The following is a 17,944-nucleotide window of genomic DNA, read 5'->3' on the forward strand; positions in this document are numbered from 1 at the left end:
TGTCAAAATTGCAAGAGGAAAATCTAACGATGACTTTATAACAACGAGAATCAGTATTTTTTTTCTAATCAAACATTATCAATAGCAAGTCCAGAGCAAAAGTTTGCTCGTACTGTATGTTTGGAAGTTTGAACCTACTAATGTGACACATGACAACAAGGGGCTGTATTAGCTGAAGGCTGCTGCCATTAATGAAATACTAAATTGATGCAAGATGAGTCAAAATGGCGACACGGGGGGGACAGCTTCTTAATCCGCTATTTGATATTCATTTAAATTGAAAGCCCCTATGTAGAGGATTCAAACATATCTGACACTGGTGACTCCTAGTGGTAGAGATGCACACTAACAACACCCCCACACATTAGACACACACAGGGATTATATACTTTTCTTTAAGAAGAACGTGCAGAATAATCTGAATGAAGGCAGAACCACGTAAGAATATAAAATTCACCCAAGCTGACAGTCTATAAGAATCATATAAACAAGAATCATGCATAGCAACATTGTGTAATGATCACATGGTCCATGGTCTGTCTGGAACACTAAACTATTTGCCTCCCGTACAGTAATGTTGTGAAATCCCAGCCAGGCACTTAAGCCAGAGATGGAACTGGGAACCATTTTGTTTAGAGTGGAAATCAGGAAGTCATTAACAAACACATGCATTACGATGGAGCGGTAATGGCAGGTGGTCTGATACTGATACATCAGCCTGCCAGAATGTAGGGCACCGGTCGATAACACCTCCTCAAAGTGTCTTCCTGGCAACCGCTGTGGCCCATAATGAAACTGGCGCAGAGACAGAGGAGAGGCGAAAGACGGGGGGTCTCACTCCAGCTGACCTCACCCCTGAGGTGGAGAGCCCATTATCATTAAGAGTCTGAGTAAATGTGAAGGAGGCTTTGTGCTGCTGACCAAGCTGGAATAAGTGTATTAAGCGGCAGTTTCTCAGCTGTCTGGGGTCTCGGTTTTGGGCCCCTGCTAATGAAATGTTAATAAACACAAAATAGTGGGCTGAGGGACCCCTGAGAGCAGCCTTCATGCGTCTCCTGTACTCCTACAAACAGCGCACTGTAATATCCCGAGCACCTGCCTGCATCAGCAGAAAACGCACATGGTGAACAGTTATAGTTGTGGAGCCGGGGTTATTGCACTTGCTCTATTTACTAATGCCGTCAATGGCTGCGTGCTGGAGTAAATCACAAAGAGGTCGGGACGCCACGAGGACTCACACACACACACGACGTGCACACGTTTCCCAGACATGATGCACACCGACAGTCTCGTCTCCCTCTCTATCCGTCTCTCATCGCCACACAAATACACAGATGTTGGCTGTTTTTCAATAAACTGCATGTTGTGCGCCCTTTCTCATGAGGAAAATTATTAGCCAGCTGTTCATTCCCCAGCTGCAGAGACAATTCTGTGTGCCTGGAGTACTTAAACACACACACACACACACACACACTGCAGATACATGGCTGAGGGAGAGTAGGTTTGTGTCCTGTAGGTTAGAAGGCATAGCGAGAGGCCAGGCGAGGTTTCCGACACTGTAACAGTCTGACGTTAATCAATTAGCCAACAACTGAGATAGGGGACGTTGTTAATGATCTTCCATTTAAATATCAGGCAGACAGGTGAAGAGGGCAGCAACTATTGGCAAGTGTGAGTGTTTGCATGTGTGTTTGTGTGTGTGTGTGTGTGCAGTGCAAGAGGGTTGAGGCATGTGCGTTTGTGTGTGCATATATTCTAAGCTTCCATTTTAAACAGGCAGCCCACATGATCTATACTGTCAGGGTCATGTCTATCTGGGCTCAGCAAACCTCAGCCTCTGCAGACCTAACATCTGCTGGGGTCAGACAGCCGGCCCGGGGAAGGGCTCATCATCAGCAGGAGGCTGGTGTTCATGTTGCGGCTAAGCACCGGCAGGAGACCGGGGTTTGCGAGCGAATCCGGCCCCGGCTCTCTGAATTTCATTTTAGATTTCCAAGCCGCCTCGGGCAAAGAAGCAGTGACGATTTTGGTTACATCGTCCACTGATCAATTTTGATTTTCTTTAATCCTTGTAGATAATGTGAAATGATAGAGTAGAAGTAGTTTTTGTACTTGCTGAATTGACTGCATATTAAAATATCTTGTCATTGTTTTCTAGGATGGACTTTGAATACAGTTTTAAATGAAGAACCTTGTCCTTCATAGAAACTCTGTATCCCAGGTGTTTTATTGTATATCCACCCTGTCCTCACTCTTTCTTCTCTCTTATTCTTTCTCTCTCCAGGAGACTATGTGGTGCTGACCGTCTTCTTTGACCTGAGCAGGAGAATGGGATACTTCACCATCCAGACCTACATCCCATGCACCCTAATTGTGGTCCTCTCCTGGGTCTCATTCTGGATCAATAAGGATGCAGTACCTGCCAGGACGTCATTAGGTACAAAATGAATGAACTAAAAAAAATTCTCCATAAGATTTAGATTGTTTATAATACATATTTATTCAAATGGTGTAGTAGAATAGATGCTTTTACCAAATACCTTTAAGGCTTCATTTCATATCTTGGCTTATCTTACTTCAATCTATTTGTATAATCAGTCAACCTGACCCGAACATGTAGTTTTGCCAGGGAGGTTCATTAGACATATCAAAAACTGGGCGCTAGTTACACACCACATTATGAAAAGCTGTCTGCTCAAGCATCCTCTTTCCTGCCATTCTCTCCTTTCCTTTCCTCTTCTCCTCCCTTTCCCCTTGGAGACAGGGCAGCTGCGAAGGAATATAGTCCATCTTGATTAGAAGAGCCTATCCCGGCACATATGTTTTCATGCATGCCTTAATGAGGCATTAATTATGCAGTGGAGCGAGGAAGATGCAGAGACGCAGCCTCAGCACAAAAATAATACAGGTGGCCTCCTCACTGAATGCAAAAGAGGGACACGGAGAGAAAAAGGGCAAAAGTGAGGATTTCAAGGAAATTTGTCAGCTTTTGAACTTGCCCTTGGCGTCCAGTGGACATCCTCAGAACTCACTTGTGATGTAGTTACATGCGTATTCCTTAGTCAGCTTTCCTTTTGAATCCTTAAGGCTGCGAATCCTGACCTCAAGTACATGCGATGTGATCATTAGCGTGCATGCACTGAAGGTAAGGCAATCCCTGCAGGCGGACACACTCATTCCTCCTCCCGATCGTCGTTACAATGTCTGTCATTAATCTCGATAAAAATAGCTTGTTGTGTTTTCTTTTGGCGTCTGCAGCTCAAGATTTGCAGGCGAAATAAAAACGACCTTAATTCCCTGCTAAAATTGTTCCAAGAGTCAAATATCTTAATTTCCTCTGTGAAGGATGATGCGGGAGGTGCAGGCAGCCTGGTGGTAAGAAAGCAGATTAACGCAGATGGCATATTTCAATGCTTTCCAGAAATATATCAATTCACCCAGAATAGTGCGCCGGAAAATTTGACGCAGCTACAGACAGATGTTTTTCAGTCCACGTTAAATTTAGACAGAAATCATCCTTTGTATAAAAAAGGCAACTTCCCTCACGTGGTCTATTTAAAGGAAGCGTTAGTCGCTTGTTTATTTGTGTTTGGGGATTGTGATGCTGCTGTTGGTAATCTGTTGTATCAGTGTACTTATAAACGCATTTCCTCATCATGTGCCATCACTCCACCTCCATCTGCATCATCATTAGAGCCAGACAGAGTGAGTAAAAGGGGAGCGGGCTACCAGCTGGTGCATATAGGCGTGCAGTATGTCAGTGTGGTGGTCAATGGCTCCTGGACAGTAAAGCAGAAGAGTATGTGGATCAAGGGGACAGTAAAACAGCTGCTTACTCCTCTCTCATGACCGCCTGACTGTTAAGCGCTTGCAATTAAACTGCACAACAATAATCCTTTTTTTTATGCAGTATATCTGTCAGTCACACAACTTTATATTCCTACACAACACTGCTGGTAAAAACACTTCTAATTTATATGTGCTGCATAAAATAATTCATAATTATTATTTTTTTTTTTTTAGATCTGTTGTTTTCTAGTTTTTTTCCCCATCGGCAGAAAATAGGAGGATTCTTCCTACTTTCCTTCTACACTTCATATTTACAAGCAAATGTTCTTAGGTTGAGAAATGTATTAACCCAAGGCTGAAAAAAAATGACAGCGAATTAACACAAAAACATTCACTCCAGGTTTGAATCCTCGCTGGGATTTAAGCTGAATTCGGCTTCTTTCCAACTGTGAAACTACTACGAGCTAACTTCTTTAAACACCTGATTAAATGTCTGAATGAAGCTGTGAGCATCATGCAAATCGTGCTCAACGTCATGAAAGATTTAAGGGGCATTTAGTAAGAAAATATGCCTGAATCAATGTTATAATAAACATTCTGGTTCCTGTTAATATCAACATTTTGGAAAACTACATAACATTTTGTTCTGAGGAAATAACGCTTTTATAATTTATAATAACTAGATAATACACATTTTTTATGTAACATGAATGCAGTATTGTGAAACGGACATATTGAGCTCCATGCAAGAAAAAACACTGTCAACGTGCTTCAGTTTTTCTCTGTGTTTTACTCTTGTTCCTTGTTTTCTCTTTCCCAGGCATCACCACTGTGCTGACCATGACCACGCTGAGTACAATTGCCAGGAAATCCCTTCCAAAAGTGTCCTATGTGACTGCCATGGACCTGTTCGTGTCCGTGTGCTTCATCTTCGTCTTCGCCGCGCTCATAGAGTACGGCACGCTGCACTACTTTGTCAGCAACAGGAAGCCGAGCGCCAAAAAGGACAAGAAGAAGAAAAACCCGGTGAGCGTCATTCAAAAACTAACTGAACTGAACTTCTTTTTAAACTTCCTAATTACTTGACGTCATAGTTTTTGATAATAGCCATGTAGCTACAAACAACACTTTACTTTGATTCATGTACTGTATGAGTGTGTAACATCTGTATTTAGGTGAGAGGTCATGTTTTCCTTGTTCCTCATCTACTGTATGTATTAGTACTAGGATAAGCCTCAGAAAACTAACAACACATTGCTAAGTATCCCTAAGGGAGCATCTTCCTGAGGGCTGCTGCTTCAAATGACTCAATGAGCAAGGCATGCAGCTCGAACCATTTCCTAATCCACCACACATCTGTTCCAGTTGTAATTCAAACCAATGTCACATGACGGGGGAGTGAGCATTAAATCCCTCAAGAGATGGCGGCATCTCATATACACACGATTACCACAAACTCATCACATTTAGAGTAAACAGTCTCCACATTTTCTAATTTACATAATTCTTGAAACCAGTCAGTGTTGAAATATATTGAGTCCAAATCTACCACTTGATGTGAACTAAGTGGAAAAGTGTGTTTTTTGAGTTTATTTTTGACAACTCAACACTTTTGTGGTACTTTAAAGTGGTGCGTAATTGAAACATATCTTGGAAGTCGAGGCAGGTTTTTGGACGGGATTCACAAACCTGAAAGATATAAAATCTTAAACCTCTGGGTATACTGCGCTTGGGTGAACAGGGGTATTGGACTGGAACTTTGGGGGAAAGTGGGGCGCTCTAGTTTCAGCCTGGAAAGCTAAGGTTGTGCACATGGTCTAACTGTCCCGTGGACGGATGAATGAATAATGAAGTGGAAGGTGTAATGTCAGTTCGCCATCTCAGAGGAGCTTTTCTAGGTTCTCTGCATGACTTGCCAAGACGCAGGAAGTAGCAAGGAAAGGTCTGAAATTCTTCAGATGCTCATAAATGTTGTAAAAAATATGGCAATAACAAGAAATCGAGGAACTACAAATGAAGAACCTCAGAAGTGTATTTGACTACTTCAGTTTCATGTGATGTAAGTTTTCTCCTTAAAGTTCAGAGCACTTTTTGAAGATCTTTTGTAGTTTTTCAGTTTATTTTTTAGAATCCTACCATGCATCACCACAACCTTTTGCAACACATACTACACAAATGCTGTTGACGTAAAGTGAAAACCTGATGATGTCAGTATTTCAATTCTGAATAATGGATCATGTGTACTTCCCCTTTTTTAGTCTCTTTGTATTTTGATATTTTCTTGTTGTAAGAATCATGTGAGATACATATATCCCACCATGCATCTCCCCCCCATGTCTGTTTGTAACATGTATGTCTCTCTAAAGTATATCTCCTCTTTTTCCACTTTGAGTGAAATTCTCCAGTAATTGTAAATTTCATGCATTAGCTTGGTGTTTCTGTTTATTTTCCCCTTTATTGATGTTTTTTCTCTGTTTACATGTATTCTTTGTTTTTTTGTTACTCTCTTTCAACTCCACATATTCTTTGTTTCCTGTCTGGACAAAAGCTCCTCCGGCTATTTTCCTCAAAGGTATATTGCCTGTGTCTGACTGCATGTGTCTGCTGCATTTCGGCTCCTTGGGCCCCCAGCACCTCACTGCTTTTCTGCCTGTCCTACAGCAGATATGCTCTCTCTACTCTCTCTTTATCCTTTACCTGCATTCTTGCTGTACTCCTCCTCAGTTACTAAATAGGTATCAGAGATAGCATTACAAAGGGGCGCTGCAGTGCACAGTGCGGAGGCAGCCAGCCAGACGTACTTATGCAGTTTTTAAAAAATTCAAATAAGCATCCCACACATCCCCTGTCCAGAGGAATGTAACAGTCCAGGCCCGGTGTGGACTCATTCTGGCTCCCTCTGTCCTGTTTCACTCTTTGTTGTTGTTGTAACCACAGTGAACTAGCAGCTGCTGCAACAGCTTCCTCTTCTCCCCCTTCTCCTGCCAGTAAATCTATACCTGTGTGTTTGTTGGGCTTCTCAACCTGACGCTTCCTGCAGAGTCAGCAGAGCCTTAACAGACTGAAACAGACAACCCCTGCACCGTGTTAAGTCTAATTAGAGTTGGAGGTCCATTCGGGGGATTAACTCATGCTAATCTTTAAACACCCGAAAAGCATCCCAGGGTGGGAGGGGTCCGGCAAAGATCTAAATTTAACTTGAAACACCCAAGTCAAGACATTTGTTTTTTTAACACATAATATTTTACTATAGGAGGAATATTTTTAGATTGGATTAGTTGGATTTTCAGCATATATGAGTCTAAATATGCTGCTGAAAAAAATCACCAGCAGTATGGAAACACACAAAATATTCAGCTACATAGCCAAGGGATCGTCCAGGGTATGATCCGAGGTTGTCTACTTTCAGCCAGTTAAAGTTGCCAGTGCCACTGTGTTGTTTTTGTGTTTCTTTTTTTTACTATTCTTTCTATATATTTGTATTTGTTTTTGCTAACACTGACCCAGCACAGCCCAGCTTGACCCGGCCATGCGGCAGGATGCTGTTAATGCTCCTCCTGCTTGAGCTCCCACTGCGCTTCCTCCAGTGCAACAATCCCCTTTGAGAACCGAGTCATAACCTGTTCTGCTAATCCCGTTATTAACTCAACATACTGTCCGTCAATGAGGACAGAAATGCTGAAACTAACCCCGTACGTTGCTTTGTTTGTGGTTATGTATCGTTTTCAAAGGGACGTCAGGTTTGTGCACTCGTGCTGGGCAAGATAAGAAGTTGCAGGGAATGAACGGCTCAGTCAAGTTGAAGTATTTGAAGCTTGTTGGAGGATGCATGCTAACTGCAGATCATGTTATGTCCAAACTAAAACAGCCTCATTTTTTGCAGCAGAGCATGCCTATAGATATATTTAACATGTATTTACTGTTGTGTGATATTTGTTGCACTTAAAAAAAGGAAGGTATTAATATTAGCAAGTATCTAAATGAATACCTTCTTATTGAAACTAATCCAGATTATTGTTGCTATCTGACAAAGCTAAAACATGGAGAACAAAGTAAAAGACGAGGAAAAGCGGTGATGTGAAATTCTTAGAAGTTGACCTCTGGAGTACGTTCAACTCACTACACCGAGTCTTTTTTTAAATGATGAGCTTGACACTCTAGTTTATCAGCAAGGTCAAGGGAGCTTCCATTTCTACAAAGGGGTGGGGGGGCAAGGGGCAATTTAATCTGCCAAACAGCCAGAATTCCAATTTGTGCAAAGGTGACATGGCATTCGGAGATAAAAGCTGATGAAAACTGTCTATTTGAATACTAATTGTCTCCCTGTAGAATGACGGGGCCGCAGACCCACTGATGTCACTGTCCTATTTTAGGAAATCGTCACAAAATGAAAGGCACATGGCCTCCAGTGGTGAGCGCCGTTTGAAAGGGAGGTTTATTTCAACCCATCCAGTGACAGGAAGAGTGGGCTGGAGGAATATAGAGCTGTGTGCTGCACATCTGCCAACACATGCTCCTCCCTAAGCTTAGCTTTATGGTGCATCATAAGCCAGTTACAACATATCCTATAAATGTATTCTATAAAAAAAAAAATGCTCACAACAGCCATACAAGTCAAAATTACAAAATTCTTTTCATGCGTTGCACGTTAAGAACATTATAAAAACTGTCCTTGGGGCAAATGACGCAGCAGTAGATTTATACAACAGCTAAATAAAATCAAATTTAAAATAATATGATTTCCTCAGCCTTCATCTTAAAATGGTGTAATGTGCAACATTGGTTTCACAGGGTCTGACCCTTTGTCACTATAAGCCTCACTAATTACATCCACAGGTCTATTTGTATTTTCTTGACATCGGCAAGTTGAATGTGCAAATTACATTTTGCTGACCGGTGTCGAAATTAAATGGGAGACAGAAAAGTGGCAGCTCAAATTAGGTCCCCTGCTATTGTCAGTGAGGGTCTTGATTACGATGCTCCGAGGCTCCGGTGGCTAACTGTGTGATTTTGTCCTGTTAAAAGCAGACACCCACGGTAGACATCCGTCCACGCTCCGCCACAGCCATTCAAATGAACAACGCCACACACATGCAGGAGCGAGACGAGGAGTACGGCTACGAGTGTTTGGACGGGAAGGACTGCACCAGCTTCTTCTGCTGCTTTGAAGACTGCCGCTCCGGAGCCTGGCGGCACGGCAGGTTGCATATCCGCATCGCCAAGATAGACTCATATGCACGCATCTTCTTCCCCACTGCGTTTGGTCTCTTCAACCTGGTCTACTGGGTCTCCTATCTCTATCTCTAGGCCCTGGTGTGTAACCGGCCTTATCATACACTTCATTATATTCTACATACGCTCAGCGCCAGCAAAGGACATTTTTGAGAAGGGGACCCACTGAACACCCAACGAATTGATTTAAAGCTTTTCCTTTAATTCTATGGTTTTAATCTCTTTACATCAAGTTATTTTAACTTTAACAGACATTGCAAATGTTGTAGCATTACATCTTACTGGCATGGAGAGGTTTGTAGATGTGTTTTGAAAACATTGATTGTGTGAGCAATTCAGAATCGACGTTTTTTTGTTGTCATTATTTTATTTTTGACTTTTTAATTTAAATTTCCTGTTTATTTCTTCTCAATTGGTATGAATCAATTACTTTACGAAAAATGCATTCCTTTCACAATAAACAATTAAAATAAATAGTAAATCAGGCCACATCAAACACCCATCAGAGAAATGTGAATTATATCATGTATGTCATATCACCCAATTTTTACATACTAAAACACTGAATCTGAAGCACTTTAATAGAGCTATGTTAGGCAGTGACACTGAAATTCATTTTGACAATGCTAATTTATTTTTAATTTATTTAGCTAACATGTTAGCACAATTAAAAATTGCATTTTTCACGTGTGGTCAGGCAGCAAGGATGCTGTTTAAATGCTTAACTGTACAGACACTGTATTTTACTATTACATAGTGGTTTACATTTATTGCATGCACATTTCAGGCCAAAAAATCAACATGTTTTATGGTCTTCTACTGTTCGATATGGAAACTAATAAACGAGCACTGTTGATTATCATTCAGGACTTAATTATACCTTTTTTCTAGAAAAATTGGAAAATTAAATGATAAAAAAATGTGCCCACTTCATGCTTTTGACTTGAGGAATCATTTTTGCATACAAGCAGGAAGATCAGACCAGAAAATAAGTTTAATCATTTTCTTTGCTGCCGTTCGGTAACAGTACAGACAACACTGACCTCCGATCCTCTCCTCCACTTGCTGTTAAAAGTGTGCATTTACATAATGATACACTGCTGTTGTATTTTGCTTATGCAAACTTTTACAAAAGAAGCTGCTCGAAAGCAAGTGAGGTTATAATACAAATCGGTTTTTCCCCCTAGGTCAGCGGAGGTGAGGTTGAGATGTTGCCTTCAAATAGAAATGTTCAGGCTCATCTACACATGGCAATGTCATCACAGATATAATTTTGAAATCTCTGCATTAGAACAGTGTTCATTCTTCTAAAATGAGAAAATATTAACTGCTAATAAATAAACTTGAGATCTTCATTCAAGTAAAACTTGTATCTGATTGTATTGAGCTCAACAAACGTGTGAGCCTCAGTCTCAAGCATCTCACTTCCTGTCTCTTTGTAAACACACTGAGGATTTGAATTATCTCAAACTGAGTAAATATATTCACTGGTTAAACTGACGTTCTTTATTTTTCTTTTTATGTTTTACTTTTCCCTTAAAATGTATTTTGAATGCTGTGTGAGAGAGCAGAGAACACAGCGAAAGCATCTGAACTGTAAATACGACGCACATGAGTTTAAAACCCCTTACAGGTCACTTTTGATAAGACACCAGTATGCAACAAGTGGAGACAGTGCTCGAGTATGATTTGTAAACTCATGAGGAACGGGTGTAAATCACATTTGTTTTTTTTGTACATAGATTATAAACAGAAGAAAACATTTGTCGGGCCCTTGGGATTTTGTAAAAGGGAAATATATTTTGTAATTTCAGCATAGTTACAGTATATCATCATACAGTATATTAGACTTATTGTATTATGCTGGACTGACCATGTAGAATACTTAGGGGTAATGGGGGTATTTATTTATTTATTTATTTATCCATTGATGGTATTTATTTATTCTGTCAAAAAGAAAATGTATTTTATGTTCATATAGCCCCTGAAAAGAAACACAGAATGCTGTCATTTATATCAAAGATACATTTTCGTTCTATGTGTCAGTGGAGCTTGAGCTTATTAATCTTGTGTTTTCTATGTTGTGATCAATGTGCACTACTCTCACACACTGCCTGTCAAACTGTTCTTCTGTTGAATTTAGTGAGTTACAACATTACCTGTTGTGCAGCCTCTGAGTAGTAGACGTCAATATTTTCAGGGGGGTTAAAAAACAACAACACATAAAAACGTTACCAAGCCGCCAGAGTAAGAAGTGACAACTAATTATTTCCACTTTTCCCACCACCGCCTCTGATACTCGCCATCATCAATTAAGCATCAGTTATGATACTAATTGCATTTAGCAGATTATCTCAGATTTCCTGCCGTTCTCTCCCTTTTTGTATTGAACGATGGTCCTGTTGTGTTCCACAGCTGCCACTCAGCAGCCGAAACCTGTCGTCATTGTGCACATACCCTCACATCTTTAGGACCGTGGGTTTGTCAATAGCTACGTAGACAGGGCGTCATCAGTGTTAAGTAGTTTAAAAAAGTGTAACAGAGTGATTACATCTTATGAAGTGCCAAACTGACACATGCAATAGAGAATATCAAATTGTTAGACCATCTGTGAATCCAGCGTTTTCTTAAAGGAATTGTTAAACAGCCAATTTATTTTTTGCCCCACTGATGTTCCCTCAGATATGGATGTTCGCAGATGCTCTTTGTCAAAAGGTAAAAAGTGTCCCATTCAAACTGTCTCTTTTACAAACTTATCATAATGATAACAGAGCATGTTTTGTGTTTTAACAGTGATGCAGAAAACAAATATGATTTATTTTCCATTACGGTTAAAGCTTGTTTATGATATGTTGATAATATTTTCTGTTTTTGTGCACTGTATTCTCAATGCAGAGGTATGAAGGTACAGGAGTATTCAGCAGTATGCATGTGGAACAAGCTTTCTTTTTTTTCAAACAGGGACATTTCTGAGGGACTGGGACTCAAGCATCATTTCATCTAATCCTTTGCCTGCATCGATATTATTATCAATTTTGACAATATTTATTTTGGGACCCACAAACGAGACGCATATATGTGAACAGCACATGTAGATATTTTCTATTGTTATGTATTTTGTCAAAATGCAGAACAAAAAAAAAAAGAAACGCGCTGGAATTGCAGAACTCAGTAAAATGGTATCTAAGAGCAAAATAAATTTCATATGATTCTCATACATACAGTATGTTAGTTGTTTGCCATCTATGTACATTTGAGTATTGTATAAAGGGGCACTGATGAATTCTGTTTGGGGCTGCATAATATCCTATACATGTACTGGAAAAAAATCCTTTTCATAAGGGAATTGCACATAGCTGTGGAATTTTACAATAAAATGGTTGCATTAACAGTGCGTTTAAGTTTATTCTTATAATAGTTTATTATTTTTCATTGTGCAGTATTATTTCAGTGGCTTAAATGTTTTACAGAATTTTGTGTTTCATTGTAGACTTAAACTACTGGAAATGAATTAGCAAAGGAAATTAAGGGTGCAGAAGGAATTGGTGTAATAGTGCCGTGGACCCTGGGTCACATATGTCCACAATTTGTGTTCGGATTTGAGTTCAGATTGTCCTACTTTAAAAAAATATATATTTCATAGCTCTCTTCAAGGTAATGAAAAAGTTTATTATTGCATAAACACTGCACAAAAGTGACAGGCTCTTCCATAGTTCAAGCCTTAGATCGAGTTGCTCATACCAGCCTGTCAGGAGACTCGCACTGCAGCATGTGAGTGTGATACAAAGGAGAGGTTGATGCTAATAGTGAATGGCACTCTTGTAGAAATCCAAATGTAATCATATTTAGAGCTACAATAATAAGCACCATGGTGTATGCAGTGAGTTTCAAATGGCAAGCAACAAGCGCTACACTAGAAAGTTATTATGATTTCATGTGAGACAGAAAACTTCTGCTGAAGTTTAGAGTTCAGGCCTTCAGATGCACAATAGTTTGTCGTTCTCTCCAGTACAGTCACCCTGCAGCATCGTGCTACAGATGAATTACTCAGTAGACAGACATTTACTATTTACATCAAGCACCAAGTGTTATTATTAAGGTCCAGAAAGATGGTCAGATAAGAAATATACAGCTACAGCCACTTAAAAAAGTTGAAAATAAGTTTGAACTCATTCTCAGGCAGCGTCTACTACAAGTTGTAATTAAAATAAACTATGATAAACATAAATAGCCCCTTTCATTGTCATTTGATCTAAAGTCAAGTCGCTTTAATTATAAGTTACAAATTACAACTGACATGTTGAGACATTTTAATGGCTATGTTTGCAAATTGTTCAGCAACGCTGGATGGAGATAATACTCATTTTCCCCTTGTAGCAGCAAAACACATTTAATGGTCCTGCTCTGTTCAGCTGGCCAAATTTACACTTTAGCACTTGTCAGTCATCGTGATGAGCCGTCAACTTTGAGACGAAATCCTCTCTACAGCCAGCACAGGTTGTAAATACGTGAATTATAGATGTTGCACTTAGAAATTCAGTATAAAAAAGTATAGTGTACCAACAGTGTAATACTACAACTCATGTAGTACTTTTATTGCTAAATTGTAAGCCATGATTTCAAACCATGTGTGATCCGAAACACAATTAAGCAGAATAAATTAGGTACTGACCTGCATTTTGGAAAACAGCAAAGGACATTTATTTAGGCGCAACACAACTCTAACCGGAAGCATATTTTTATTTAATGGGATGGTCTTGATATGGGAATAGTACAGCCTGTCCGTGTCCTGTGCAGTGATTATCTTCCTTCCAGGAAAGTGCACTTGAATCAGAGCAGCAGTTGGCTGACAGACCCCCGTGCTGGCACCTCTCCCTCCACTGCGCAGGGCGGCAGCTGCAAAGGACAGCCACTGTATCCCTCTGATTATTACACAACCGCCTGCGATGTACCACAGCAGCGTGCCGCCGTAGCAAGGCCCTTTCATCAGCTGAGGTACAAGCTCTTCAGAGAGTGCAGAGCTGGGGGTGCAGGGACTCCTGCATGAATAATGCAACCTGCACATGGCTCTCTATTTAGGACTTCACCATCATGCTTTCATCACCATGTGCGATGAGAAATCCAAAACATTAATATATAGACTGCCGGTGTTTTTTAATTTCAGTTCTGTCCAACATGAAACCATGGCAGCACAAAACAATCATATAGAAATAAATTAAATTCCCCTTTAAAAAAAATCCTCCTAAAGTTAATATTGTGCTACCGACATAAAGTTGTTACATAAATTAATAATTTGTGCAAACAGTGTTTTCAGAGTTTGAACCCAGCAACACGGTGATCTTGCTAATTAGTGGATGAACTAGTAATGCGATGTAATTCTATCTCATACTCTGTTTCCATACAGACTAAAGCGAATACTGTGTGAACACAGGACCCACAGCTCTGTGAGATCAGGAGCATTTCAATCACTGATTCCAACTGATTCCTTCACACCGACTAACAAACAGCAGCCACTAAAAAATTAGATCCTATGATGACCTCTTTCACAAGCTATATTTAAAAAGTCATGATACTTGAGATACCACCCTGTGTCATCAGTGACTTCATTACACATGACATTTAAAGATTTTTCAAGCGTGGATTCAATGATGCACGTTTTAAAATGTCAGCCATAAACTAATTTGACCTTTCACATTCATTTGGACTGAGCCCTCTGTGTTTGCACTGAGGGATAACGGGTGTGACCGTAGAGGTCCTTGCAGGTATATTCCTTTTTTCTCCTCTAACATGTCTTCCTGTGTTTGTAACATGCGTTTCACTGCGTGCGCATGTTTCCGCGTGGTTTGCTGCGCCCCTCATTAACAGCTCAAATGTAATCTGGATGGGGTCGGTAACAGTGTGAGAGCAGGGAAACAGGGGGATGGTTGCATAACTTATTTTTAGCCAAGACACTGAATAAACAGGGATTAATTACCAGGGCTTACTGTCAAGATACTGCAATCCACCAACATCACAGGGAGATGACAAATAGGGTCCTGAATGCACCAAGACTACTGAGTGTGCGCACACAAACACACCCACACAATGTTTTATTACGTAAATGGAATTTTATCACTGTCCCACATCTCATTATGCTGTTAAACTTCTCTAACTTCAAAAGGCCATAAATAATTTTATAACATACAAGACAAATAAGATTGAATTAGATTGATGGATTAGATGAGAGACTCTAATGTACAGATCTCTCACAATCATGACTTTTAAATTACCACTCAGCTTTTCTCCTTATATTTAAATTTGTCCCCACCATGATCTTTGCAGTGACCTTACTACAGAAATCAGACTTTGGTAAATGGGAGTAGGAAGTAGCCAGTGGGGCTGTGAGCAATGGGAAACTACTCTGGCTGACTGTGATAGTCTAAGAAAGCTGTCAATCAAGCAATAACTCCCCCAAAACATGTCCTTAAATGCCATCTTGTCATTCTTAGTTCAAAGAGAATCCCTGTTATGTTTCCAGATTTAAAAAGCTCTCTATTCTCAGCTGCTAATTGAGCCTCCAGTGACTTAGAGTAAAGAAAAACAACCCATACTGAAAATGTTTAAAATAACACTGAAATGATTTGGATGTTTTTTGAAAAATATAATGTATTCGAGAAAGACTGATAATAATATAGGTACTTTCCTTTCTCTTCACAGATCTGACCCACATTAAAGAAAGTCTTATCTTCCTTTTTCAATGTGAGGGCTCGGATCCAACTCAGTATGACAACCTTGCACAATGTCTTTTTGTAGACAAGGTACATTTACCAGGAACTGAAAGCACCATAAACTACATGTTTTATGGGCAACTTAAGTTCAATGACCCTTGATGCTTGCTGCTGTGCACTCTAGGCTTCCCATAGTCCATTGGTAAAGTTACTCTGTGCTCTTAAAATGACCTTCCTGCAGCTTTGCATGTTTTTGAAGTTTTAAATTTAAGTTTATTTTACTTATTTTTTCATACAACTTCAATAAAGCGTAAATTTAAACAAAAAATATGAAGTATAGCCAATCTGGTGCTTCTCCAACTGTTAAAATGTTGTTAAAAGCATTGGCAAAAGTCTGCATGTGAAAAAACAACTTCTCTCTGCTCCAGAAATGGCATCAGCGAGTTTCTAATTTTAAAGCGAGAACACTCACACTTGAGGCGCTAAAAACACCCAGCAGCTGAAAACCAAGGTCATAGAGCTGGTCGCCCAAAGCCACGGGGGTAAATCCAGGCCGATACAGCGTTAGCACTTTGTGATGTCAAATGCAACCAACTGCAATTAGCAAATCTGACAGGATCAGCAGGATTTACATCTGCTTACAACAAGGATTTGACACATCTTTAAAAAGGTGTGTGGAGAGAAGCTGGGATAAAGACAATGTTGCCAATCAGGAAATCTGTGATGATGCCATGATCGGGCATTATCAGAAATTAGACAAAATCTTCCAGTATAGCAAAAAGTTCACTATCATTTTACAAACTCTGACACGATATCCACAGGGCGATTATGTAAAAAATACTTCATTAATATTTATGTTCATTCTTTCAGTCTCTTGGTATGTGATATAACTATTAGGGCATGATGAATTTCAACAGGTACCTCCACTGCTAACAAGAGGCAGACCACGTCTTCGATCACTCTGTAATGGTTGGTCTGTGGGAACCTGGTGGATGTGTTGTCAAGCTGAGTCTGGCACCCTGCAGGCAGCAGCAGAGGAGAGACCAAGGACTGCACTGCAACCTGAATAGTAATCTACCCGGCGCCAACACCTCTAAAGTTATCACCTTCATTATTCTATCCATCATCTATCCGAGGCTTCACTTGCAGTATTTTTGCCAGGAGACATAAGACGCTACACCTCCTCCCAAGAAGCAAGCTTGAATGTGAGGAATGTACTATATCTACAAACACCTTTGTAATGCATTTTCTTCTGTTACACTACGTATGTCATGGAGCTGTATGTGAATGTGCCATCTCTCTATCCATTCTACTTTTCTTTGCAGTATCCTGTTGCTATGTCTGAGTTTCCTCTCAGGGATCATTAAAGATTCATAGTATCTTAAGTACGAGGTGGAGGTGAAGTTGTTAAGTTGTGACCCAAATCTTCACCATTTCACATTCATTGTAGAATTAGGTCACTTCAGATCTCCCCTGTCATGGAAGCCTCAGGTGCTGCTCTCCTCCCCAGAGTGGGAGCAGGGAGACAAACACTTTTTTGTTGCATATTATAACATTCGCATGTATTATTGATGAATGGCTGCCTGGCTTTGACCAACTTGAAATTGGATTTTATGGTATTCTGTGTTTATGTAAATCAAAGCAATAGGTGGAGGTTGACTTATATTCTTAACATACAGTCAATCCATGGTCATAAATCATGTGGACGTCCTGTCAATGAGGGGGAACAACTTCAGATAACTTCTGACTAATTGCAATTCAAATCGCCACCACTTTCGGTGAGTGACATCTTATTTATGCATGGAAATAATCTGATTAAATTATGATTATTGTTGCAGGTTTATTGATTATTGGTGACAGGATGTGTGGCTTCAAGGAAGAAAATCCACATTTAGAGCTGTGAACAATCCAGACTTCTGTTTGCTGCTGCTGTTCAGAGAAAATGGAGTGATTTCATCACATTTATGTCATATATTTTTACAGTTTGTTGATATAACATTCACTATGTTTCAACACCACTAATGCTGAGTCTAAATACTGCAAACATACTCATCAGTTTTTGTATTTTTAGTTTGGCCAAGTCCACAAATGAACATTAATTAGCAACAGTTGACTTTGCCAGGAACAGTAAAACTTCAAAGCCAACAAAGCTATTTGCCTCAGAAAAGTCAATAACAAGTGAGTTTGTTAGCTTTGAGTAAGGATTTAATTTGGCA

General features: G+C 39.9%; 1 protein-coding gene and 1 long non-coding RNA gene across 6 annotated transcripts in view; one reads left to right on the forward strand and one right to left on the reverse strand.

Annotated features, from left to right (window-relative positions):
* The window catches only part of gabrg2 (gamma-aminobutyric acid type A receptor subunit gamma2), a 46,156-nt gene extending 33,744 nt beyond the window's left edge, over positions 1 to 12,412 (forward strand). The window contains exons 7-10 of one of the 4 annotated variants that reach the window (XM_020097262.2): positions 2,285 to 2,437; positions 4,610 to 4,815; positions 6,338 to 6,361; positions 8,818 to 12,412. In XM_020097262.2, the coding sequence (XP_019952821.1) occupies positions 2,285 to 2,437; positions 4,610 to 4,815; positions 6,338 to 6,361; positions 8,818 to 9,096 (662 nt within the window). In that variant the 3' untranslated portion in view covers positions 9,097 to 12,412. Of the gene's footprint in view, positions 1 to 2,284; positions 2,438 to 4,609; positions 4,816 to 6,337; positions 6,362 to 8,814 lie in introns of all 4 variants that reach the window. The other 3 variants (XM_020097261.2, XM_020097263.2, XM_020097264.2) reach the window with 3 other exon arrangements.
* LOC109635834 (uncharacterized) overlaps positions 1 to 17,944 on the reverse strand; it is a 278,978-nt gene that overhangs the window by 74,037 nt on the left and 186,997 nt on the right. The gene's annotated exons all lie outside the window — the stretch shown is intronic.

Source organism: Paralichthys olivaceus, chromosome 15 (genome assembly GCF_024713975.1).
Source record: "Paralichthys olivaceus isolate ysfri-2021 chromosome 15, ASM2471397v2, whole genome shotgun sequence".
NCBI lineage: Eukaryota > Metazoa > Chordata > Actinopteri > Pleuronectiformes > Paralichthyidae > Paralichthys > Paralichthys olivaceus.